Source organism: Anopheles funestus, chromosome 2RL, assembly GCF_943734845.2.
Source record: "Anopheles funestus chromosome 2RL, idAnoFuneDA-416_04, whole genome shotgun sequence".
Classification (NCBI taxonomy): Eukaryota; Metazoa; Arthropoda; class Insecta; order Diptera; family Culicidae; genus Anopheles; species Anopheles funestus.
The window spans coordinates 35989723-36016384 of NC_064598.1; the positions used below are offsets into that span (position 1 = coordinate 35989723).

A 26662-nucleotide genomic window follows, 5' to 3' on the forward strand; every position below is an offset into this window, starting at 1 on the left:
GGCAAGTGTGCAAGTGTGACTGGGATAGAGCGAGCCCGGTAAATGACGGGTGCGTTTCAAAGTTGAGAAGCCTTCCACGGTCCCCGGACTCGGGGGACGTTTCCTCATCGGAAGCACAGACAGCCATGCAGAAGACGACGGCAACACCGTGACCTGACCGTAAAATCATCCGCTAAGTTATATTAGAGGCATAAACTTGGTACACACGTTCTTGCTGTGTTCGTTAGAAAATTTGTCGTTTTATTGGGTATAAAACGTTAATAATTTGATAGTTGTAAGAATTGTGCCCTGTGGTTCTTGTCTGTTTGTGCAAATGTTGAACTTTTTCTTAGCAGGAAGTGATGCAAATTGGGAAAGGAAACTTAAAGATAGACGACCGGTGGACAGAAAATTGTTGACTTCCTCATTACTCTTTTGCTTATTCCTGGCTATTTGTTCCTCCAGTCCGAGATGATAAACACCTGTGCGAGTTGTGGATATCTTTAGACTTTTAAATGGAGTTTACAGGTACACTGGTAATACGGATAAAGAGAACTTACAGTTGAAGTAAACATCGTATGGTATATTTACTTAAGTTTCATCTATCGTTTACTTATAATCAAGCCTTCAAATTCAAAAATTCAAACACCAACGGAAGCATACGTACGTTACGTGTAACACAATTGTACCTTTGCCAAGCCTGGTCAGCTTTGTATGTGTGTGAAAAGGAAGCAAAGAAGGCAACTTTCTTCCATTCTCCCTTTGTCCGTGGTCGAATTTTCTTGCTCATCTAGCTACCATCTCTAGCCACACACATTTAGCGGCCATCCGGCGTTTGGTCGTGGAAGCCCCACACACAAACATGCCTAACCATGCCCAACCATCACACACCTGTGTATACGGACCACGGGTCTCGGGTACCGTCTGTTATGATGGATTTACTTTTACACACACTCACATATTTGCCACAACGGTGGCCACAGAGAGATAGGCATGACGAAGAGAAATTATAAATGTGCAGTCAACTATTATTAAAGTCAAGGTAGCTGAAGGATGCTGTGAGTCCCGATGGGGAAGAATCATATATTGTCAAGTTACAAAACATATTGTGACGATTTTGGTGCAATAAGTGACGTAAAAATATGTGGAAATAGAGATATTTTATGTACTGAAATCATCTCCTGCAATTTCATTCAATGCGTTGTACTATGCTATCTGTCTCCTGAGAGATCGTGCAATGTATTTCTATTTAGATACCCCAATTCCATTCTGGATCCTCTGGATTCCGTGACTAGCTGCCTAGATTCAAAGGCACGGAAGGATAATGTTTATTTTATCCTCATTGCATGGTCGACCTGGTTCACTCGTGAGGCCTCTTATCGTTATCCTTAGTCACCTAGGATCTGTTCCAGCGGCTATTAAACATTCAAACAAACGACACCCATCACAAACGACGGCCGGGACGTTGGGGTGTGCGGTGTGACAGAGCGAACCCGAAAAGAAATCGCCATCTAATCCACCTTGAGATGAGGTCTACTTGGGGTCTAATGGGGTTTTCGGGCAGCAATAAACACATGCTGTTTTGTGACCAGTTAGTTGCGAGATTCTGTGTAGGTTTGTTGAGGTTTCTTCTTTTTTTGGGGACGTTTCTTTCAACATCCGAACAGTAATTACGACCTATGTCCACCACACGAAGCAAGAGTTCACAATGGTATGTGAACGAAGTGTGTTTCTTTGGGATACATCCTTTTTCGGTGTGCTGGAAAGGTGATGCATCCACTCAATTTGTCCGGGTTGCAAAATTGGGTCGCCTGACATGGTATGGCAGCGGAATTAATAGTCGACAGGTAGTATGTGCCGTAGTGAGATTCGTCAAACGAGTGACGCTCGAGTCCACCGCTGGAATGACGATATGAATAAGAGATAACCTACGGCAAACATCGTTTCGAACGCATGAATGGTACGAGTTTGGCGTGTGTACATACACACATACTCCCGGACACATTACGGAACCGGGGAGCAGGAAAGGCCTTTGATACGCTTGGTTAGATGAGAATTTGTTTGCGAATGGTTTCCCCGTAAAAGCGAACCGCATTAAAAATGTCACTCCGCCAAGATGCCGGCTTTTTACGGTCGAGCTGGTGCTTCGGTAAAGGCACGGGTAAAGAAGAAGAGAGAAAAAATGGCATCCTCCCCCCCAACACAGTAGAGGTGAGTGATTATTTCCCAGCAAATGATTGATGCGCCTCAAACCGAGCACCGTCGCTCCGAGTGCGATCCAAATAATGTCGGCTGCTGACGATCGAGTTGCTCCTAGCCCGCACCTAGCCGCATGCCGATGATTGTATCATGACGTGTTCGAGATCCCGGGGCCCGGCTGAAGGAGCACTCGAGACGAACGCATATGAATCGGTTCCGCACCAACGTCAAGTATGTGAAGTGATCCATCCTCAGTGAAGAGGTTTGTTTCCTTGTACGTTCCCGGTTCGCCCGTTGTTGACTTGCTTTCAAACCTCTCCAACACTCCCTCAAGCAACCAATGACACCTTTTGGGTTGTGTCGTGTCTCTTCCCGAACCCACAACACTCTACACACCCCCCGGGAGAGAAAGACGAAGAGCCCGGACGACGTTTAATAAGATGTTGTGGATCATTGCTTTTACAGACTAAACAATTACCGGCAACGGGTGTTTCTGCCGTGGCATCTCTTCCGTCGTAGCGTGGCATGGATGCAAGAAGAATTCGATTCCCACGCAAAATAATCCACCAAAAACCCCAAACAGACACACACACACAGCGGTTACCGCATCGACACAATGGAGTGAGTTAATTTGGGACATAACCCGTTGGGGCCCGTACACGTCGTTGATCGGAAATAGAAAGAACGAAGGAGGACGATTGAAAGGAAATAGTTTTCCTCGTACATCTTGCCCTCTCCTTACGCATCTTTTTTCGTTGTTGTTGGACGTGGTCCACAATATGTATACAACGTCAATTCCACGCGGGATGTTGGGATGCTGCAAGAAGTAATCATTTTGTATCCTTCACACAAACCGAAGGTGGCTTCCCGAAGGGGTCGGAAGTCGGTCAATGGAATCTTCAGCAAACGCCTACGGAACGACCGAGGCCGATAGCCGTGCGTTGTTCGCATCTAAATTTCCATTTAAGACAACAGCCCACAACGGTCCGCAGGGATTGGAATCGTAACTGACTGACTGAGAAATGAAGTATACAAATAACTTCAGTACATCGTTAAGGTTCAGCCCAAGGAGCTGATGGGATGACGACGGGCGTGGAAAAGGATTTCGCATTAAAATTCACGATTATAGGGGCATTGTTTGCAAGGATTGATGCATACAATTAAGATGGCATTTGTCTGGAGAAGCGATATTTTGAGCTGTACTCTTTAGGCGTAATAATATGTGTTTGTCAGTATAAATAGGAATTGACACTAATAAGTGGGGAATTTTTATGGACGTCAAATAGAAATGGAACATTTTTTGGGTAGTGTAAAAATAATCGAATTTCTATTTTAGGATAGTTAAGTCCATTATTTAGATTTTAAAACAAATTGTTGGCATATTTTGGCTCATATTGAGACTCTTGTTCGTTGGAAACATTGGACAATTGGAGATTGAGAAAACAAACAAATTTAAACACTATTGTTTGCACAACATTTACCTTCAATTAATTCTTATTTGGTTCAATAAACTAGGTTCGAATAAACAAAAAAGGTTCAAAACTAAAGTGTTCATTAAAAATATTTTGACCAATCCCTAAAGTACGTTAATCAACTGAAAGCACTACCAATAAGGATATAACGGTGTAGCGCAACAATCACACCAAGCAAACCAAGAAGTCGTCTAAATATAGCCGGAACAGATAAACAACAGATCCCAAGAGTGCAACTTACCGATTTTCCTGGCGAAGATTTTGATCTCCCAGCAGAACTTCGGTACCACCGCGCGATATGTTACCACTCGACTCGTACTCTGGTTCGTCCTGCGGTTCGAGTTCGCCCTCGGATAATGTAGCCAGCTGATACGTTGGGAGAGAAAATTGCAATTTTGATAAAAATTAGGTCAAATGAGTCTGGCATTCAATGTATGTATATATATTTTAGGTATAGTTAGCTTGTTAGTTTTACTAGCGGGACTACTCCTTCTTGTTACCATCCCAGTTTTTTTTCTCCCTCCCCATTAGTACTCAGTAGCTAAAGAAAATCAAGATGTTGGCTGGAAATGGAGCGTGTGTACTTAGGCCTTTTACCTCTCGCTTGGAACCATGACCGTTCGCTAGGAAGGTGTTAGTTAGATTACTATAGTAACTGTTGGCGGTTGCGTCAAGCCCCTGCGGCTTGCCAATATTGCTGGTGAGGTTGTTGTTATTTACAAGACTATGGTGCAGGTGGTAAGCGGACCCGGACGCGGTGGCCGCACTAAGTGCTAGAGTGTTATTGTTGTTCGGGCCCGGGCCCACCATTTGCGGACCATCGGGTGCGATCGAAGGCTGTGGTCCCTTGAACGCTCCACCGGTGGATGTCCCCGTTGGGCCGAGCGATTGTCGTACGTTCGCGTATCCACCGGCACTACCGGAACCGTCCGTGCTGACGTTCACCAGCATGCCCGGTTGCTGCCTAGCGATACTGCCGGTAGTGTTGGTAGTGCTGACGAGGTTCGTGCCGTTGTTGCTGTTGTTGTTGGTTGCATTCTGCTGCGTCTGCACACCGCCCGTACTGCTGCTATTGTTGTTGATGGTATTGTTGTTGAAGTTGTTGTTGGCCCCAGCGGTAAAAGTAGTCTTCACACCTGCCGTCACCGTCGTGCTGGTGTTGGTACCCGTAACACTGTTACTTGAAAGGGACGTCACGTAGATTGGGGAAGCTTCCTTCAGGAAGCTTAAATCTTGTGTTGCGCCACCTTTCGCTTGACTTTGCTGATTGAGCTGCATGAGAGGAAGGGAGAGAAATAGTTGCGACAAGAAGTCAAGAGCACAAAAAGACAACCAGATTACAACCGGAGCACAACAGTGTACGCTGTCCCCCCGCCTGGCGGAGGCTAGGGTATGGGATACTTGCTTTGATCGAAAGCTGTGACATGTCGACCGGTGTAATCCGCTTGAGCGCGGACAATCGTTGGAGGCGCTCCCGGGCCTGCTGCTCGACCGCGATGACAAACGCATCCTGTACGGCATTTCCCAGCTCACCCGCTATTAGCCACATTAGACATTAGAGTTTGACCGGTCGGTAAAGGTAGAAAGAGGCAAAACCAAAAGACACACATATTGCTACTGGTCAATCCATCATATATCTTGGGACTGAATAGTGCGGAATGCACGGAAGGTGCACGGGTTTGGTTTCCCTGTATTTATCATCAGTGTCGTATGGTGCCGCTCCGTTATCTAGCACACATGATACGTGACGCCCCTCTTTGCGTGTGATGTCAAAGCGACACCACCGTGTTCGTTCTCGTGTATGTGGGTCGAGAGAAACTGATTTATATGTGACACATTCCACTCGACTGCTTTTGCCTTTGTTCTGGACATTGGAACGTTCAAGCGTTCCCAACAAGGCAAATAGCAGATGGTTGTTCCTCGTCTCATCTGATCGGTTCTATTTTAATACCCCAACGGCTCATTGGTGGCCATTTTATCTAGCTCGCTAGATTGGGAAGGTACAACAGGGGTAGTGTGTGCAGTGGGTTTGTAATATGTCCATTCAACCGATGCTACGAATGCTGATGAATGTTTGTCCCTATCCCCGCTTACCCAAGCCCGAAGTCGCCCTGATTGGGGACATTTTATTTATATGTTTCAAGGTAAACCGTTCATCGGTTGTAAAACAAGCCGAGAAATTACATCCACTTCCGAGCCAACTTTCCTACCATTTTCCCTGGTCCCATTACCACAACGGCGGAAAATGCACTATCGATCGTGTAGCATCAATTGGGTTTGTGTATTGCTTTACAAGCTTTTGGGGCACAGATTATAGCTTAAGCTCAAGCTGTAAAACGCATACGCGTGGTCGACGCATTTCGTTTCTGTTTGGTGTAGTCACCGGATTGCCACGTGTATGGTTTTTTGGGGGTGGTAGGGAAATCCAATTAACGACATCCGGCGAGAGAGAAGGTGTCACATTTTGTGTGTGTGTGATTTTTTTTTGGGCGATCGGCTTAACCGTCTGAGGGACAGTGACCGTATCGTTTGTATCGATTATTTGGCGTATTTGTGTTCAACTAAACCATCATCCGTCGCACCACAGTAACCATCCCTTACCGTTTGGCTATTTCTGTGATCAATCCTTTACCAGGGGTCGGGTCAATCTAACCTCATTCTTACGTTGTCCCTTTTAGCTTGTTTCGCTACAATTTGTACTATTAATAGCGGGGAAAAGGGGTTTAACATCTTGCCTGATTGGGATGTTGGCAATCGAATTTTTCCGCCATGTTTATAGCCACGTCGCCACGAGAACCATAAGCCCAAGAGTGTGTAGTTTGCGTTAGGTAGTGCCTGAATGTTTGTGCGTTAGTTTTGCAAAAACGAACTATTTGTACAGTCTTGGTGGAACGATGGTTAAGGCAAGTTGCGCGATGATGAGTTGCATTGAGTTGCTGGTGGTTTCAATAGTTCGTGAGGTACTTCCAAAGTTAGTACATCGTTATGCGTTAAAGCATCAAGCGATTCGTATCTTCATCAGCGTTTACAGCAATTGTGATCGTTAATCGAAAAGTAAAAGCTACCGCACTACACATTGAGTGGTTAGTTGTGTTAATAGCTTAACGTAATCATTATCCACGAACTTCAAAATCCCCCCTCTCCCAAAAAAAGGCAGAACCTTTTCTTCCTTTTTTCCGAATTAATACATCTAAAGTGGTGTTAAAATGAGGGGGATTAAATTATCATACCTATCAGACAGGTAGCAACCAGACCGGTAGGGGTTGTATTTAATCGACCAGTGCCGGATACTACACGGGTGCCATCACTTTTTCGGGGCGCAAGGTAAACGCATAAAATCGAACGATCGTAATTAAATGACACCTTTCACTAGTAGACACACTAGCGTAAACACTAGGACGGGCACGCACACACACACAAACAAATGCCACTGGAGCAGACGCGCGCTCTCAACATACAACTTGCAAGACCGGCATTGAAAACGGTGAGGGTGGCTGAAAATATTTCATCTATTTCATAACATTTTCACTTTCCATGCAACCCGTGCTGATGATCATAACAAAACCGCAAGCACACACACACAAGCACAAGTACACACCGCGCACCGCACAGTCGTTAAACATTAAGTGCTACTGATCGGTACTCAAACTGAGCCACCCTTTTTTTGTTGGGGGGTTGCTGTTGTTTTGCTTGGAATGGAGGGGGAGGTTCATGTGGTACGTAATGATAAATTTTGTACACGTTTCACGGCACGTCACGTTCGCAATTGCACTGCTCTGTAAGAAGTTGGAAGACGCATTTAAAAAAAAATTAACCATAAAAGCACAGTAGGATAAAAAAAAACACTTTCAATGGAACTCAAGGATCGATCGAACGATTTCGTATATCAGCATGCTAACGGCAACGGTTTTGCAAATGCACTGCACTAGTTAGTGCCCGAGGTCTCGTGATACACTGCACACTCACTAGTAAGCGATTTGGATTAATCATGCAGAAGATATTCCTACCAGTACGAGTCGCAAATGTGTGCCACACATCTGCACTGCTTCGTAAAATAGCATTCTTTGCCTGCTGACTCACCGCGATGCGAATGCGCATCGACTTTGTGTATGTGCAAACGTTTCTTGTCTGATTTTTTTTTCTCAATACCCCGCTTTGTGGATCGTTGAAGTCTTCCTGCACGACTTCCGATTCGAGCAGTGATCGTCGGTACATGCTACTGGTGGTAGACAAATCATATTCGACTCTCCCATATGTGGAACGAATTTTCACATTTCCCTAGCTTAGCCCCCCCGTTTTTAACAGCGACATGTGACGTCGACAATTTTTTTTTCTTTTTCAAAACAGCCACCCCGTTTTGGCCACCATACAACCGGACCCCAATATCGATGAGGCTCTCCCAATCTCGCCACCTCTCTGTCTTGGGTGGGCAAAAGATTGGCTCTTTCCTTCCCGCACGGACAGATGATGGCAGCATCAACACTACAGCAAGCACTACAAGTTGACCCGCAAACCGACGAAGACAGCAACATCGATCCCAACATTGATGACTCGACACGGTGCGAGAGAGTGCGAGATCTCACCCCGTAGTGTTGGTGATGTGTGTAAGAGGTAAAAGACCGAACAACCGGAAAGGGGTGGATAGGATAGACATAAAAGATCTTCCAAGATCACTACGAGAAGATATGGCTAGCCGGACTAACCCGAACTGGCCATTTCCCGCTAGAGGTTCACTGCTAGTTCCAGCTTATGGATGTGGCGTTTACACTTGCTGGAGAATGCCGTTTTCGTTTGGCTGAGACCTCCCAGTGGTTTGGTCCGACACTTTCGACAACGTCAAACTCATGAGTTAAGCCGGAATGAAAGCATTTGCATACGAACTTATAGCCTGTCACTAGTATTCGAGACTTGCTTTTCTCAGTGATTAGAGCCACTCGGTTGGAAGTCAACCAACAGGTGACCCAAATAGATCGCACGGGGTGTTTGTTCTTTCTCGCGCTTGATCACTCTTTCCCTCGTTATTTTTCTGTTTCACTCTGATAGGAGTTGTGTGTACTGGAACAATTATCACAGAGGAGATGTTGAGGTGATAAAAATGGCATATGATCGAGACAAACATGCTCTACAGCGAGCTGTTAGCTGCACAGGGAATTTCTGCTAAAGAACAACCAAACTATTGCACGCTAAACTATTCGTAACATCCGGATTAGGCACAGGCACGTAGCACTGCGTGTTGATTGTACACTTCGCGTTAAAATGGCACGGTAGAATTGCCTCATAACAGCGCCACACTGCCACACACAGGAATCACACATTACGGACGTTTCTGAGCACGTTTGGTCACGATCAGGGAAGGAAAGGATACATTCGGTTGCTTACTGGTAGAGATCGGGATCAGTTTCGTTAGTTAAAAACCCTGGACGAGGTTAACACGGGAAGGCTTTTTGCGCGACCTTTACCCCGGATGGCCGAAGGGGCGCTTTACTACGACAGGGCGACACGTCGTCCACTACGGTATTCGACTACGGTTGCGACTGGACTGGCGCAGCGGTATGTGCGCTGAGGTTACGCGTTCGCGTTCCCCGTGTTACATTCAGCTCACTTTTCTCGCTCTGTCTCTCGCTCGCGCTGCCATCCACCAAGTGCTGCTGTACCAATCCGCACCACCCCTTCCGTTTGCGCTTTGCTCTGTGCCTATTTTGACGTTCGAAAATGTTTGTGGAGTCGCAACATTAGCTGCCCCGTGCCGAACTCTACCAATAGCCCACCACCACCACCAGCAAGGAGGTTGGTCAATTCCGTGTCCTCCCTTTTCCAACCCCCCCGCGGGACACAGTGTGTAAGCTAGTTCATTTTTCCATACTACCGGGCCGGGGGGTGGTGGTCAGCGGATGACGATCAAACAGTGATCGTGTGGATCCACGGGCGCGTGTGTGCGTGGTGGAAAACCTGTTGTTGGCGCACAACCACCAGTACGGTGCGCGATATGCTCGAAAACCCGTTTTCGCCGTACGTACATACGTATGGAAGCCTCCCCAATCGTATGTGCGTATAGGTGGAGTCAACCCCTTTTCTCCACATACTGCTTCATCGCAATCTATCTTCTTCACTCGGTGCCTTTCATATTGGTCTCTTTTGCTTCACCACTGTTGATAGTGTTGTTGCGTGTGGTTCGATCTCAACTGGTAGGTAGAACGGTTCCGGTGTGTGCAGAGTTGTGAAGAAACATACTTTTTTGTATGGATTTTTAGTATAAATGTGTAATACTAAATTTGACTGTTTTTAAACAAATGTATACCAAAACAGGATGATGTTTTACATTCCCACGAACGCAAAAGAATGAAAGTTTAGACATTAATAAACCGGTAGCATGTATGATTGCTTATAAGAGAATAAAAAACTATTTAAATTTAAGCAATATTGAAAACTGAACGAAGACCACGATCGTTTAGTTAGAGCGCCATCTGTTAGACGCTAGCGTAAGCTGCAGATTTGAATTTATGAATAAATGCAGAAACGTGCTCGATTCCTTTCAAAGGAACTTCTTCACAGCAGCACCATACGACACTGAGTATATTTCGTGTAAGAAATAAATTCTTCCAGATCAGAATTTACCTAAACGAGAATCACTTCGCCTTTTGACGCGCAGCTTTATCATGCACGACTGGATGCACTGCAAGGGTAGAAGTTTGAAATATTAATGTACTCCTCCTGGTCTGTGGATATGCTCCACATGTGAAGGACACCACCACCGGTCTTACCTCGTGTATGTGCTTGATAACCTCCGCTCGGGGCGAATCTTCCAGCTTGCGCTCGTTAACGTCCAATATCTCGTCCGCCACCTCCAGGTTGTCCTTGTCGGCCGGGCTGCCGTAAAGTTTGATTTTGCCATCCCGACTTTCGACCAGAATTATCACGTACCCATTGAGCTCTACCACTTGCTGGATGTTTCCCGCCCACCCCCCCAAAAAAAAAAGAAAGGAAATAAAAGGTTGAGAATGGCGTTGAATTGCCAACCAGCGTTTATGCGTGTACAACGTGAAAAGGTAAGTTACGAGCAGATGTAAAACGTGAGCCATTTCTTCTTACGGGCTGGAGTAAGGGTGAACTTTGTGAGATCACGAACGTACAGTTAAAATTGCGTCGGTATTTACCACCTACCTTTCCTGAGGATGAAGCGGTCGGTGGACCAGCAGCTGGCGTGGTCGTCCTTTGTTGCATTCTTGGTTAAGGGATTTGCATGTGCCACCGTATCAGCTCGTCGGTTTGAATGCTTTATCGATTTTCTCACATGGATGTAAAATGCAATCTCCCGGAATGCATTCGAACATTGGCAAAAGACGGAAAATGAGGCGGAACACAAAATCAACAAATCATTTCCACTGCACTGATATAGGATATTTTTTTCTCCCTTTTCAGCTTTTCCACGGTACTATTTTCACTCACTCGCTCTGGTTAAGCGCGTACGAACATACACACACACACGCGCATACACTGCTGATAACACCAACACACTCCTGTACGCACCTATACACAGAAGGAGAAAGATTTTGTTTGCTGGAATGAAGATTTGCACTTGTTGGAAATGGGAAGCTGTGCGGGATTTTCCTTTCGATTTTCTACGGCTATGGTAGACGCACTTCCTGAGACACACTTGGTATTAATTGATTCTCAGGTGGAAGTTGAACGAGTTACTTCTAAACTTAGCAATTAATACGAGATGGAGAAACACCTAACGTTAACACACGATTCGTACACAACGGAAGAGGGGCAAGGATACTGGACCCCCTTTTAGGGGATACAATGTTCCATGTCGAACATTTTCCCACTCATCCAAAAGGGGATGTTTCCGCGTTAAAGGGTTTGGTAAGGAATCACTTCAAAACGGAACGGATATCGCCTGGGTCTGGTGGCTGCCAGTCTGTTTGATGCCAGTTTGATCTCCCCGCTGACCTTGTTAGAATCGCGTGAACTTTATACACACTATACCGCGTATAATGATGTAGTTTAACCGTTATAACCTTAATATAGTATGAACATTTGTGCTAACCTTCACCAAAAAACCAGAACTGAAAGAAAAAACCGATGGGACCAAATCTATTTCGACACTTCCTTTCCGCCCGACGGTGGCAAACGCGAGAAAACTTATCAACCTCGAAGGATGTTGTGCCCGAAAGCTCAGCAGATCAATACTCTACAATCTCTCGGCGGACGGGTGATGATACCTCGACCGTGCAGCCCCCAAAGAGAGCCATATTGGTTGATTTTCCACAGTGCTTTGGAGCTCTCGAGAGCGGCCGTCGCAGGATGGTTCTCTTGTTTGGCATTGCATTGCAGGACACGCGAGATACCGCTGGGATGCTGCTATTCTTGGATGCTGGGAAGTTCTCCTGTCAACGTGTGAAAGTATGCATGAACCACATACACAAACACAGATTGGGGCCATAGCATATCCACCCTAAAATATAGTGGTGGGTTATTAGAGTTGGAATTTAATGAAGCAAGAACTGAACAGCATTAAATCGCAACGATTTAATCAATTTCATTACCAACATGAAAAGTTGCGCTGGAGAGGAAAGAAAACATAAATTTCACCATTTATGTGTTGAGCCACCCTGTGTTATGTTGTGCCAAATGTCATGTTGTTCGTGATACCAACATAAGCAGACGGCCCGCAGCATAGCAGTGCTGCCGGAGAACGTAAACAGGAATCTGTTTATTATTATCCAGTGCTTTTATCCTCCACAAATTGAAGTGTTCAATGACTGTGGGAAAGTAGCTTTTCCACCCAATTTCATGTATTTCAGCAATGATAGTTCGTGTTATTATTTGACCACAGCGATGTTTCGCGGGGAGAGCAAAATGAAAATACGAAAACAATCGAATCGGCACGGATTGACAAAAATCGTACGTTCTGGCAACCCTGCTTCGCTGTCAAACATGGTTGCTGAAAACATGAAAATTGTCTGCAAGTGTTGCATTTGTTCTCGGGTAAAATGAAAAATTTTATACATTCTGCATGGTAAACGAACCAAATACGCGTGCAGTGTCGTCAACAGTGCGTAAGGGCCACCGGTGGTGATATTCGGGGCACGACAGCGTTGTGCAGTGGCGCTACGAGATCGATGTAAAATCTTTTGTTTTGAAAACGGTGGCGGAGTATGTGCATAGAGCCGAAAGAATGTTGATACGGTCGGGGATTGAGTCGAGTAGCCAGCGGGAACAACAGGACTGGGTAACCATGTCGCCCCTGTGGACGGCCCGCTACGACTACCAGGCGCAGGGTGACGACGAGTTGTCGCTTCGGGTAGGTCAAATCGTGTACGTGCTGTCCACCGACAGCTCCATCTCGGGTGATGAAGGCTGGTGGACGGGCAAGATCGGGGACCGTGTGGGAATCTTTCCCTCGAACTTCGTCACAAACGAAGACCCGGCCGTGTTGAAGGTTCAGCCCGTCGAGATACAATTCCACGAGTTGGACCTGAAGGAGGTGATTGGTGTTGGGGGCTTTAGTAAGGTTCATCGTGCCTTTCTGAATGGGGAGGAGGTCGCCGTGAAAGCGTCGCGGCAGGAAGACGAGTTCGAGGTAGCCCGCCAGAACGTCCTGCAGGAGGCGAAGCTGTTCTGGTCGTTAAAGCACCCAAACATAGTGTCCCTCAAGGGTGTTTGTTTGGATCCGAAAACACTCTGCCTGGTGATGGAGTATGCGAGGGGTGGTTCGCTGAACAAGATACTGGCCGGAAGGAAAATTCCTCCCAACGTGCTGGTGGACTGGGCGATTCAGATTGCGCGCGGCATGAAGTATTTGCACTGCGAAGCTCCAATCTCCGTCATTCATCGAGATTTGAAGAGTTCCAATGGTAAGCAAATGGATGCGCACTTCGCCCAACGAACGGCTAGTTACGTTGTTATTTCTTTGTTACAGTTCTTATTAGCGAATCGATTCAACATGGCCATCTGCTCAACAAAACACTCAAAATAACGGATTTCGGGCTGGCCCGAGAAGCGTACCGTACTACTCGAATGTCTGCAGCAGGCACATTTGCCTGGATGCCACCGGAAGTGATAAAATCGGGAACATACTCCAAGTAAAGTGACAGTGAGCGTTGGCATTGTGACTTGCATCTCATCCGATTATGTTTTCTCTTCTCACAGAGCATCCGACGTGTGGAGCTATGGCGTGCTGCTGTGGGAATTGCTCACCGGGGAAACTCCCTACAAAGGCTTTGATTCGCTGTCCGTCGCCTACGGTGTGGCGGTAAATACACTCGCCTTACCAATTCCAAAAACCTGCCCAGAATCCTGGGGAAAACTTATGAAATGTCAGTATCTTCGTTTCCGTTTAATTCACTTGCCGATCGTTGTAATGTGTTTTGTATTTTTACCTCATTTAGCCTGCTGGGAAATCGATCCGCATCGGAGGCCTTCGTTTAAGGAGATTGAAAAGGATCTTGACATTATCGCAAGGTCCGGTTTTGCTCAAACGCCCCACGAATCATTCCATACGATGCAAGATGGCTGGAAGAAGGAAATCGCGGAAGTGTTACAAGAGTTGCGTAAAAAAGAAAAGGTAAGAATGCTAGTTTCACTCATCTACGATTCTCCTTATTGGTTCTCTTATCAGTATGTTACAACGTATGTTTGATAATTCAATTGCCGAAGTTGTATGTTTAAGTTTGAGAATTACTTTTTGTTAGAAGTTTCCCTATTTGATTGACTATACTGTAATTGAATCTTTAATTTTACCTAATCTCGTTTCGCTTTTCTTCGTTTTTCTTTTCGATTCCTATCATTGCGTATTACTTGTACTTTGATTTAATGTCTTCCATTCTGCTGCCTTTCTTTCTGCTTAGGCATTTAAATCTTTCGAAGAGGTAAGACGTTTTGCGGACATTGCTGCGTATATATTTTTTTATAGTTGACTCTCACAATGATTATGGTTTTACGCTTTTTTCGAGTGATCGTTTGATGCTTTTCTTCGGCTAGATGACTATGTTTTGTTTGATACTTTGTTTATGTTTATGTGTTTTTGATTGAACTAAATGCAAAGGATTTGTGTGTTACCCTTCACCGGCGTGAACTGTTGCTTCATTGTTGAAGAAAGATCGACACTTTTAGGATTCGTGAAAGAGACTGACGTAAACGATGTTTCTGTGTGTCACAATCTCATTATTACACTGCTAACATAGGTATATCGGTTTATGCTTGCGCATACTATACAAACAAAGCAGATAAGTAGGCTCAAATTTTGTGTTGGTACATAGTTTGTCTGCCCGTCTTTATTGATTTATTTATCGTTGATTTATTGCCTCTAGTAGATAAAAAAAACTCCACATTTCGTGTAATATTTACTCATTTTCTAATGGAATGCCTCTCTACAAATACTCTTTGCTCGGCTCGAATTCTACGCTTTGCCGGGAAGTTTTCTGCTGTTTTGTACTAATTCAAATTTGATTACTTTTCCCGTAGGAACTACGCAGCAAGGAAGAAGAGCTGACGCGTGTCCAGCAAGAGCAGCGCTGTAAGGAAGAAAATTTAGCCAAACGAGAGCAAGAGTTGCACGCCCGCGAAATCGAACTGTTAGGGCGCGAGCTAAAAATTCTTATCAATCAAAATACTCCTACCCCGAAGAAGCGCAAGGGGAAATTTAGCAAAAGTAGAATCAAGGTAAAGCCTTCATATTGCGTACGTTGGACGTCGCGGACACAAATAATGAACGGTTTCCCCATTTGTTGACGTTGTATTTTTAGCTGATTAAAAAAGCGCCGGGACAAATTTCGTTGCCATCGGATTTTCGTCACACTATCACGATACAGCATACGGCCATACGTGATGAAAATCGCCAGCGCATAGATACGCCACCTGGATCTCCTGCGACACGGCTCCGGACGATTGTGTGTAAGTAAATGTATAATGTTGCGTTGCAAATAACTAACATTCCTTTTGCCTTAGCTTGTCGAGATTTGTTTTATTTTCACAAAACCGCAGTGCAAACATTCTTGCTTTCTCTGCCCCATTAAATGTATGTATGTTTGCTATACTATTAATTGGAAATCGTAGAGAAGGCAAGAAATGTACTGCTAGTCGACGATTTTCTTAGATTTATTTTTTCATATCCACTACAATTTTCTTGCAAAGCTTTTTCCTCGCGATTTAATAAGCCCTCTCTTTATGGGGCTATTTTTTCACATCGTTTCAACCAATAGTAACGTTTTTTGACTCTGGCTGAAAGAAGAATGGAACGAAACTATGAACAAAAAATACACACCAGTTCGATTCTTAACTATCTTGTTTGTTATCTTTGCGTTCCAGATTAGTTAGGTTAATTCACCGTTTTTTGCCTACTCACGACGCTTTCGTCATAGATACGCTTTAGTTTTGATTTCTTTTCAACACATATACAGCAGCTGTGCCGTGTGTATAAAAATACAATATTGACTTGTACCGATAACGGAAGCGTGTCGTTTCCCCGTAGCCAAGCGCGTCTTCATTTGCATGTTTGATACAAAATGCGTGATTTAGTTTGCAAACTATCGTTACTTAAGTTTGTCTTAGGTGCGTTTTTGTGTGTATCGTTTCGAGTTTTAGTTGCTTTTATCAGTATTCCTTTTGTTTATGTTAGCAGCAGATACGATGTGAAATCATTGGTCGATTTCTATTATTGTTGATAAGATTATCCGATTAGCATACGGATTACCTTCTTGATGTGCGGTAAAAGTGTGATGCGTGTATAAGATTAGGTATTTGAAAAGTATTTGTTTTTTTTTATCTTTGTCTGCGATTATTGTATCCCAGAAAAAATGTCTTCAGTCTCAAGTTAATGCAGTTGAAAATGATCGCGAATAATTCAAATAACATCAATCATTTTTGCTGAATGCAAAAAAATGCATCATACCGTGTGAATTAATGCAAGAAGTTCTTGTTCTGAAAAAAAATATTTTGATCTTAATCCGCCGTATCTTACGGATGTGTTCATGGCAGTTGAAGGAACATTATCTCCTTCAGCTTTTTGCGTCAAAGAGCAATTCTACTAACCATTGAATGGATACATTGCTTTAGTTCGATGTGCGTGCAATGCTAACAACTAACCCTAACCATTGTTCGCTTGGTGCGTACCAATCGAATGCTGCTGACGAATAAATTCTCATTTGAAATAATGTTTGATCATGGCATGACTGTCAACCGTTGCACTACACCGTGATGCAGTTCCTGGCGATACTATCAAGGGTAAGACCTGGGGTCCATCGACGCTGCACCAGCGGGAGCGGAGCCACTTGCCGACGATGCGACCGAGCGCCCGACCGCAACAGTTCAGCAAGAGTGCCCCGAATCTGGACAAATCCCGAGTAACAGCGATGTCCGCTAGTTCGTCGCGGCACGAAATCCTAGGTAAAAGTCACGACGATGGGCTGAACGCCATCGAAGCCAACCGTAACTATAGCCGTACCAATACTACTACTACTTGTTCTAGTAATGATAATAATAGCAATATTAATCGTAATCGTATGCATAATACCTTCCAACACTACCACACCACCGTACCCCGTACTGTCGATAGCAACAACGGTGTCTGTAGTAGCAATAGAAGTAATCATCTTCAACATAGTAATCCTCATCATCCCCATCATATTCACACGGATAATGGTAGGGCTCAGTCGGAGGCGTCGGTACTAGTTCCCAGCTATGACGGCAGTGACGATTGGTCCGGCCGCAGCCGGTCCGACGGCACCAAGGGTACACTGCAGGACGTGGTAGAGTACGATCGCGTGTTCTATAAAACGCTGCAACAAAGCATAGAGAACATTTTCTCGCGTAAGGAAAGCGATCCGAATGAGTTTGACTATGCTCATTCCTCCGCCGGTTCGCAGTGTGACACGATGAGCACTTACCGGATGTCCGGTTCGCGTTCGAGTGACAATTTGACGTCCTACTGGGCCGGTCAGGACTGGAACCGATCCAAGTTTAAGCGCGAAAACTATCTGGTCGGTGCACGGGAGTCAAATGGCGTCGTTACCGATGGTGATAGTGCGGGAGAGAGTCGAAGTAGCACGGTCAGCACCGCCGAAACCCGCAGTGTCGGACAGCTGCAGGAATCGTTCGGTAACTTAGAGCTGAGTGGGAGTGAGGGCATTGTCGGTGCCGATGCTACTGACAGGGGTGATCCGGAGCGTGACGAAGGATCTTCAGTTGTTCATGCGCATGGTGAGCAGATGTCGTCGTCACGCAAAAGTTCGGTCGTTACGTTCCGATCCGATGTGGACGTGCACTGTTCCGACTACGAACCGATCGCAGGTTCGAATCTGTTGTGGCCCCCATGCCCGAATCCACTTTCTAACGGTTCGGGCGAAGAATCGTCCACCGATGTGGGACGTTCACACGAAAGCTTCCGCCGGAAGCTTGGTCGTACGAAGAAGAAACTCAAATTAAGTCATCTGCTACCGTTCAAGCGCAATAGAGCTGGCGCAACGGATCGAAGCGACGCGATTCACAAGACGCGTCGGCTCGTGCACCACACAAACAGTATTTATCTGAGACGACCGACAACTGTAAACAGCAGCACAACAACCGAACAGGATCAGCTGCTGCTGATCGATGGCGAAACGGGCGGTGTCGAGAATGAGTCTCCATATGCCATGATTCGGCGCACCGATAACTATCTGATCGTGCAGAGCAACGAAAACTATCTGGGTACGATCCGTCGTCCCAGTGATTCGCAGAACTGAGCATGAAACGAACGATTGTTTGTTTCTTGGTGTTGAAAACTACTGCCAATGCAGCATTTCGGCTCAGATATAGGAATCGAACCTAACGATCTGTAGTGGTGCGAGGCGTTTGAGCTCTAAGCAGACCGCTATTAGGATTGCCTACTGCAGAGGAAACTGCTAAGCAAAGTATACAACGATTGCTTAAGAGTGACCTCTAGTTAAGGGAGAATAATTGTAACATGTGTGATGGATATTCAGTCCTGTTCAGGATTAATATTTTACCGAATGCTCTTTGGGATCGTCCTTTAGGGAGGACATTTTAAACCGTGGACTGCATTTTCATCTCTTTTTGATGAACATGATCGATATGATGGAGCGGACGAAAGTTATTGACATGTAATATTGATATTTTATCCATTATACTAAGTTCGACTTGCAACAGAAAGGGTTTTATACTAGTGTTGTATGATTTCAGTTTTAGCCTGATCGATTTGAATGGTTGCGTGAATATTGTTGACATATCAATGGACCGCTGATGATGAAAAAATGACCAATAAACCGCTGACAAAGTGTCATAAAGAAAAAAATTTGCCACCCCGGATATGCCATCTCATAAAGCCTTTTTACGTCGTTTGCATCTGATGGTTATGGGCATGGAAAGTACGTTGATTGCATAACTCTAGGCGTTTTCAGATGCAAATTTGTCTCTTTACTTATTTTTGCTACATTCGCCTCAAAGTATGTAGTTTTACTAGTTTTGTCAGATTTAGCAACAGACTTACCGATATTCCCTTTGATCTGTCTGAATTGCTAGACTAAATGGACTTAGAACGTTTGATAAACAGTTTAGAATGCACATGGGATCGGGCTTTCCACAATCAAGCTATTTTGACGAATGTAAAATAGTGAAAATCTATGCCAATTACAAATAGGCATTGTATGTTGTGTCATCCCGTGCGTTATGATAAACCTGTTCAATGTTTTTTCTATACTAATAACTGGTCCTTGTGATACTCATTTAAATGCAATCTACACAGCTGTTGGAGCATCAAAACGAATTGTGAATGCGTGTTATTAATTCATCGGTAATATAATAGGATTCGAAGGGTTTGCTCTCGATGGATGCTGCTGTCGTATACTAATCGTAGATGGTATAAGCGTGCAATAAAATTTAATACGAAAATCTAAATTCATTCCTATAACACAAATGAACTCCAAGAGAAGAGTTTCATCTCTATCCATTTACCTTTTTTGGCGGCGTAATTGCGCGAGGGGAAAGGTGTTAAGTCAACTGTACCGTTTGCTGACACAACAACGAACAATTTTACCCTGTTGTAGTTTTAAGAACGTGTCACTGTCATTAATCAATTTTAACCAGAAAACGAGGTGGTTGAAGCATTGGATTAAGGGCTATATGGAGTTACAGCGAAACAACTTGGTCGTTTAACAGAGCTTTAAAACTGGAAAATCTTCCCGGTGATGGGCCAAGCATTCTTCTTCGTTAAAAGCTTTTACTATAATGCAAACAAAACAGTAGCGACAAAATAGCTAATGCGATTGTGGGCATGTGTAAAATTTTCATACACAAAATCGTTGGAAACATTTGAAATGGGCAGAGAAACGAAAAAAAACATGCTTTTCCCGACTAAAGCACGTGTCTTAACGTGTAAGACAAACGCGATAATTGCAACCATTGGTAAAATGTAAGAAGATAGATAAATAAACTGAAAGGTACATTAGAATGTAAACAAAACTAGAACTTAATCGAAATCGTGAGCTCTGTATAGTCACGGTTGCTAGTAACGGCAGGCAGCCACACAGGACGATTAACGCTATCATCGCTGTTTTCATAAAGACACTCTTTATACACTCATTCATACTCACAATACGTACACAAACCATTGCCTTGTTAGGGAAAATAAAATGATTTTAATTTTTATCTGTTTTCATTTAAGTGATACAATGAAATTGTAAGCTTGAAGTATCTGGATTTTTAGGAGTAAATTGTCTTATTGTACTATGGTAGTCTATTATCGATGAACGAAATTGCGTCATTTTCGTAAAAAAAATCTTTTTAAGCAAGTGTCACAATTTGTAGATGATCACAGTTTATGATTATAATTATTATTTTTATTTGGAAAAATAAAAACTAAGTTTTATGCATAGCGATGAATGAATGGTTTTTTGGTTGTGTTTTTTTATTCTTTGCTCGTTGAGTGTTTATTTTTGTTTTTTTTTTATTGTTTTGAAATTATTTTGTCGTTGCTTGGTGTTTCTTTTTTTATGCTGGTAGTTAGTTAGTAATGAAAAGCTTCCATTTTCTCTCTCAATTAGCAGCTTAGCTTACCTATTTTGATGGGTTTGGTGAAACTGTTCCTTTTTTTTAAATAACTGTAAATAAAGTTCGGATTTTTGGGATACTAATAATAGTACTGTAATGTTTCTAGACAATACTTTTAGAATAATTTGTTTCATATTTAGATTGATTGCTCCTGTAACTGTAATAATATTAAATATATAGTATTGCTGAAATTGTTCGAAAGAAATTTATTTGATGAATTAGTAATTAGTGGAAATTTTGGTTACGTTATGCACTACTTGGTGTTTGTTTGCAGATAAGTAATATAAGTCATATTTTGCATAAATTAGTCTTACTGCTTGGTTAGAACTAGATATAAAGCTGAATCTGATGGAAGAAGCATATTATTTCTTCATGTAATTCCTGTTGTAGAATATTCTTCGTTGTCTGATCGTTGTTAGCGGGGTTAAGGAGCGTTAAAGTCTTCGGACATTATCATCATTTGGTACTAGGGTATTAGGGTATCACGGTATAGTAACGTTTGGTGTGCTACACCTCACCTTATTTTAAACGCAGATTACGATACCGAGGATGCGTGGTATGCTACGACGGCAAACCTTGGTGCCGGACCCGGTACAGATATGTCGACACTGAGTGTAACGCCGCTCTGCTCTAGTCTTAATCGATTCGGTTCTCTGCCGAGTACCGTTCCGATGCCAACGTTGTACGCTTCCGAGGGCCAACGAAAGCCCAAACCGTCGATCATCGAGCTGGTGCTTTACAACATGGCTTCAATGTTGGCAGGTGTTGCTTCTGGGTATGATGTTCGTGTATCGAACGTTACTCCGTTACATCCGAAGCTACATCCTGGCCCGTTACAACAGTACGAATCGTACTCACAACCCGCTAGTCCTTATCACCATCAACTGCAGGCAGTACATGATTCTCATCCTCTGCATCTGGAAGGTATGCATCGGTTAGAGGCGATGCCACCACTAACCAGTGCACAATCTTTGGACAATGCGCTGAGTCAGGACGCGTACGAAGAGGAGCTGACTCAAGCCCAAGAGGACAGATTGTATGCACAAAACAGTACACCGTTCCATGAACCAGTCAGACAGCAGACTCGGTTAGTAGTGTACCCGAAGTACCAAGAGAATATATTTAGTAATATAAGCTGTCTGTATTGTTGATATTTATAGAAAGGTAACGAGTCAATCGACCAGCCCGCGGCAAGATGAGCGTGTGTTGAAGTACAGCGACTCACCACAACATTATCTACCTTCGACAATGTCAACGACGAGCGGTCTCGGTTCGAACTACACCCCATCAGGACCAAGCTCATCTTTTAGTGTGGGAGCCGGTACGCAACCGCCGACTCCTTCGCCTCGTCGGAAGTCTAGCGCCACATCGTTCATGGATTATGGAGACCTGCCGGAAGAGCGTGAAAGTAGAGCCGGTCTCTACATTCCGGGCGAGTACGATGGGTATATGCAGCATAATCCAATCTTTAACACAAATAATCGGGCTGCCACGGGTAGCTACATTGGTAAGCAATGTTAACTCCAGTGAAGTTGCGGTAAGCTTTATGCATTCTTTATCCTCCACGAACAGGATCGCATTACTTTCCTTATCGTCCAGCGATTAATTTCGCGTTCGAGCGTGAAACGAAATCGTACGGTGGGGAACCGGTGTATGAGGATCACCATTATGACAGTGCCTCGTACCATGATTATGCGTACGACGGATCCACAGGGAATGCTGGAAGTGTGAGAGCCACGGGTACTCGAGTTCCAACGATGGGCATCAGTGCCACGGGTCATCGTAGAACACACTCGAACATTTCCAGTACCATGCACAGTAGTAACGTTAATCAAGGGTTTCACATGGAGGGAGATGACATCAGTACACAGCTTTTAGACGATGCTACTTACAAGTTTGGTGAGCTGTATCTATCAAGCGGCGGTAACGATACTCCAACGCCTGGTCGTTTGTCGATGGCAAGTACATCCAAACTTCATGAGCCTCCGGTAGCCTTCCAAGCGACGAGTCGAATGCATCAGTACGAGAATGTACCGAACTTCTTCCGAAGGCAGTCGAGCCTGCAAGCACACTACTCTCCAAGCAGCCATGGTGGACATCTGTCCGGTGAGTTTATGAGCGGTATCGAACAGGAAGAGCGTCCGTACACGGTGCTGGGGTTGGATCATGGTGATAGTGGTGGAACGCTGTCGAACAACTTAAGACCCCAAACGAAGTTACGCTCCAGCATGAAGAAGTACACACATTCTCATCCGACGCATCAGCAGCAGACAACGCCTTCCAGCTCCCAAGCGAAGTATGGTGCAGCTGGCAGTACGGGGCATGGTTACGGTACACATGGAGGTACTTCTAGCACAACCAATCCAACCCCTCCCGACAGTCTCACCAGCGATGATAGTTCGTACCTGAGCGCAAAGGACAATTCGTCCTCAATTTCCTCCCAAAGTCGGGTGCGCTTCACGCCGGAAATTGTGCTCGACGTGGATTCACCGCTACAATCACCGACGGGTTATGTTGGCAGTGGCGCTACTACAAGCTCTTCCGTACATGGGACGAAAGATAGACGCAGCTCATCATCGGGTAGTACTATGCTTACAGCTACACCCGGTTCCGGAGCGTCCTCTACGTCGATTTCGGGACGACGATCGAATGCTTGCGACACGAACCAATCCTAGCAGTACGTGAAAACTTACATGGTGTAGTGGGTATAAGTGTCGACGAAACCAATACTTCTCTGTGCTCGAGCTCGTCATTCATTGTCAGGACGCGTTGGTTCACAAAATTAATGTGCTAAAATATGGCCCTTGTAATCAACGACATCATCCCAGACGTATTTTTAGATTGGTTTGATAGAAGTGAGAAAGAAAACGGAATTTCAAAGAATTGCAACAAATGGTTCTAATATTAACCGCGATATCCATTAGCAAGGGTGCTGTAGGCAAGCAAAGAAAATTGATCACGTACAGATGTTGTCCGCTGTAGAGTTACCCATAAAATTGGCTGTGATAAACTGATGATTTGTAAAGTAGGGATTTATTTTTCTAATCAATCAAAAAAAGCAAATGGTTCTAAAACAGCAGACAAAATGTCGGTATCGTTGTGGCACAAGGCAGCAATGCTAGCATTTATTTAATTACCTTTACTTCGAACGATTCTGGTGTGGAGAGGTTGAGTGAACTCAATATTAGTGCATTCCAATATGACTCCATCGTGGGGAGTTAAGGCTTTGCACGCCTAAAGATATGCAATATAGTGTTTTAAATCGTCAGCCACTCCCACAACTGTTGTCGGTCTATTTGGGTCTATGCTAAATGTAACGGCAGCACATCATAACCGGCAACAGTGGTACTAAAACTAGATTTGGCATACTTGCGATTTGCCGAGTATTGTATATTTTTATCTTACTAAAATACTGTTAGCTTAAATTGATTCGAAACAAGTCATGTATTTTTAATGAGATTACACTAACCTTTAGTTTATGTTGCGTTAATTTAAAAAACCAAATGCAAAACTATTACGAAGCATTCCAGGAAAAATGTGAATAATATAATTTTACTCAATTACATTAGTATTACTAAAGATTACTTATCTAGCTATTCGAATGTGCACAAAAGAGTTGTTTAGTTGCATACTTGCATTCCGATGTAAAGGTAAAAGCAGAAAAATATCAAAACATATTACTCCCAAAGCAAACTTTAGCAATCACATGTTATCGAAGGCACCGTTTCGAAGTCGGATAATCAGATTCGTGAGCGTCAATACTATTAGATACAAAAAAGGGCACCAACACAAATTGTAATCAACCGCAACTTTAACAGTATAACCAATTACTCGTAGTGAACTGGCTATAGCCGTGGGACTGAACATAGACAAATGTATTGATCGAAAACAAATTGAGAATTTAACATCGAGTCAAGTAAAAAGGTGTGCTTGGTAACGGTGTCGGTTCAAAGCTATTATTGCAATGCATCAAACGAATAGTTTCATGTTTAATTCAATGCAAACCGAATTGAATTGGAAATGCGACCAAACGGAGGGACAGATGTTTTTTTTTTATGCAGCAGGCAATAATTTTACAAAACACATCCAACCAACAAGCAGAAAACAAGTGGACTGCCAAACGAGATAAAAATGAACCATGGTTTGACCAATATGGTGCCGAGGAAGACAAATGAAATGGAATTTAGTTGCATAAAAAACCGTATTAAACACAGTCTAGTCGTTAAACTTACACCGTCAAGTACGTGTATATAATCTTAGGAATTGTATAAGGGATATGTATATTAAAAGCGTATAAAGTCGGTACTAACAAGTCTTTTCGACATTCAGAATTTACAGTATTTGATTTTGTTTGTTTCGCTCCACTTTAAGCATGTTTGTGTTTCTCAGTCCTGCCCGTAGTATGTGCGGCAATTGTAGCCTTGTTGGCAGTTGATTCGATAGACATCTTCGTTGTTTGGAATTTAAAAATAGCAATCATGCTGTACTACGATAAAAAAACGATGCTAAGAGTTGTTCCAAAAAGCTGTAAGAAAGTAAGAATGCTGCGCAAATTGCATACTTTGTGGCGAACTTTTAAAGGAGAAGCCTGTAAACCATGCATTCGTAAACAGTTCGATTGTTTTTTTTAACCAGTCAGTCTTAACAAAAAAAGATGTGTAAAAAAAGGCAACAATAAACGATGTATAAAAATCGTTTGTTTGTTTTTTTGGTCGGATTGAAAACAGTGGAAAAATGAATAGAAAATATATATATACATATATATTAATTTAAAAATAAAGAGTTAAAAATTTTCATTTTAAAATTTGTTGCTTCTGTTGCTTTATTTTTTCAATGGTCCAAGCGTTGTTACGAACACGTAATGTGACAGCCCAGGATGGGTGTAATTTATTTCTCGCAGTTCCGACATCCCGTCACAAGGAGTAGATAAAGCGATCAATTAAAGCAAACAAATTACCTCATAAATAATCATTTTTCTGATCTCATTTCCATAACTGCATTCCCGTTTGTCGATGATTGAGAATGTGTACAATGTTTGGTAGTGTGCTTACTGTTTCGTTTCGTTTCTGTCCCACTCTATACGTTGTTCAAATTAAGCATGGAATGTGGATCAAATAAGGAGAGAAGGGAAAAACAGATACTTGCGAAGCTTGTGCCATTATTTCAACCTCAGGTTGAATGGTTTTATATCATTAGTCACATACGAGAGAGTACACACATCCATTTGCAACGCTGACAGACAAGATCGATGTTCAAACAAACCGGAAGCCCCTTTGCTCGCTTGACGGAACGTCCAGCTTTTCGGCCGCCACATTAAACCGTGCGTGGCCGACCATTTTTGTGTGACTTTTATTTGCATTGCTTCGAATTTGCATACGTGGTCAACGGCGCGTGGCCCCCGGTACGTTGAGCCATTTTTTAATGAAGTGTAAACGAGGAAAATTAATTAACGCACGCGAAATTATGACGACGGTCTAGTGACACCGTGGACCGTGCTCTTCGTCCAGCAATAGAGTGATGCTACACATATAGTACATCCAGTTTTTTTTCGCGTTTTTTGTTGTGGACAGTTTTGGTGTCTTGTTGCGCTTTCATCCTTCTGCACAGCAGCGATGACGTCGTTGTAAAGCGTCCGATATCCGATGGAATTTTGGATGCTGGATGAACATCCGGCACAAAGTTCGAAAAAACTCGTAGGAGAAATTTGCATGGTTTCCGCCATCCGAAAAGTGTTACTTTGCGCACGAGTTTAAATTACGCGCCAGTCATCGGATTCGGTTGAAGGGGGAAAAACTCCAGAAAAAAAATTAAACACAAAAAAGTGGCACCACATCCGGACATGTTAATTATTACTCTCGTCAAACAATTTCCAACACGGGTCGGGTGTGATAAGTATTTTGAGTTAATTAGTAGTGGATACGGCTGGTTTGAGTGTTAGGGGAAGTTGTAGCAAATTGAAGCCACAA

The 26662-nt window shown here is 43.7% G+C and overlaps 2 protein-coding genes across 9 annotated transcripts in view; one reads left to right on the top strand and one right to left on the bottom strand.

Annotated features, from left to right (window-relative positions):
- LOC125760500 (protein PALS1) overlaps positions 1 to 11844 on the bottom strand; it is a 28604-nt gene extending 16760 nt beyond the window's left edge. The window contains exons 1-7 of one of the 6 annotated variants that reach the window (XM_049420679.1): positions 11701 to 11844; positions 10812 to 11177; positions 10412 to 10591; positions 10266 to 10323; positions 5056 to 5186; positions 4248 to 4922; positions 3892 to 4016 (exon numbers count right to left, since the gene is read on the bottom strand). In XM_049420679.1, the coding sequence (XP_049276636.1) occupies positions 3892 to 4016; positions 4248 to 4922; positions 5056 to 5186; positions 10266 to 10323; positions 10412 to 10591; positions 10812 to 10871 (1229 nt within the window). In that variant the 5' untranslated portion in view covers positions 10872 to 11177; positions 11701 to 11844. Of the gene's footprint in view, positions 1 to 3891; positions 4017 to 4247; positions 4923 to 5055; positions 5187 to 6880; positions 7427 to 8819; positions 8846 to 9029; positions 9210 to 10265; positions 10324 to 10411; positions 10592 to 10811; positions 11452 to 11700 lie in introns of those variants that run through there. The other 5 variants (XM_049420678.1, XM_049420680.1, XM_049420681.1 and 2 more) reach the window with 5 other exon arrangements.
- A 475-nt stretch (positions 11845 to 12319) lies between these two features.
- Positions 12320 to 25437, top strand: LOC125760504 (mitogen-activated protein kinase kinase kinase 10). Of its 3 annotated transcripts, XM_049420689.1 has the most exons (11): positions 12320 to 13510; positions 13576 to 13738; positions 13806 to 13972; positions 14045 to 14220; positions 14504 to 14524; positions 15120 to 15317; positions 15401 to 15548; positions 16857 to 17039; positions 21231 to 21783; positions 21857 to 22203; positions 22269 to 25437. In XM_049420689.1, the coding sequence occupies exons 1-11, from the start codon at positions 12832 to 12834 to the stop codon at positions 23369 to 23371; spliced, it is 3738 nt and encodes a 1245-aa protein (XP_049276646.1). In that variant the 5' UTR covers positions 12320 to 12831; the 3' UTR covers positions 23372 to 25437. The 3 variants fall into 3 exon arrangements, with proteins under 3 accessions (XP_049276646.1, XP_049276648.1, XP_049276647.1); XM_049420691.1 differs by lacking the exon at positions 16857 to 17039; XM_049420690.1 differs by lacking the exon at positions 14504 to 14524 and having other exon boundaries at positions 12326 to 13510.
- The last annotated feature ends 1225 nt before the right edge of the window (positions 25438 to 26662 follow it).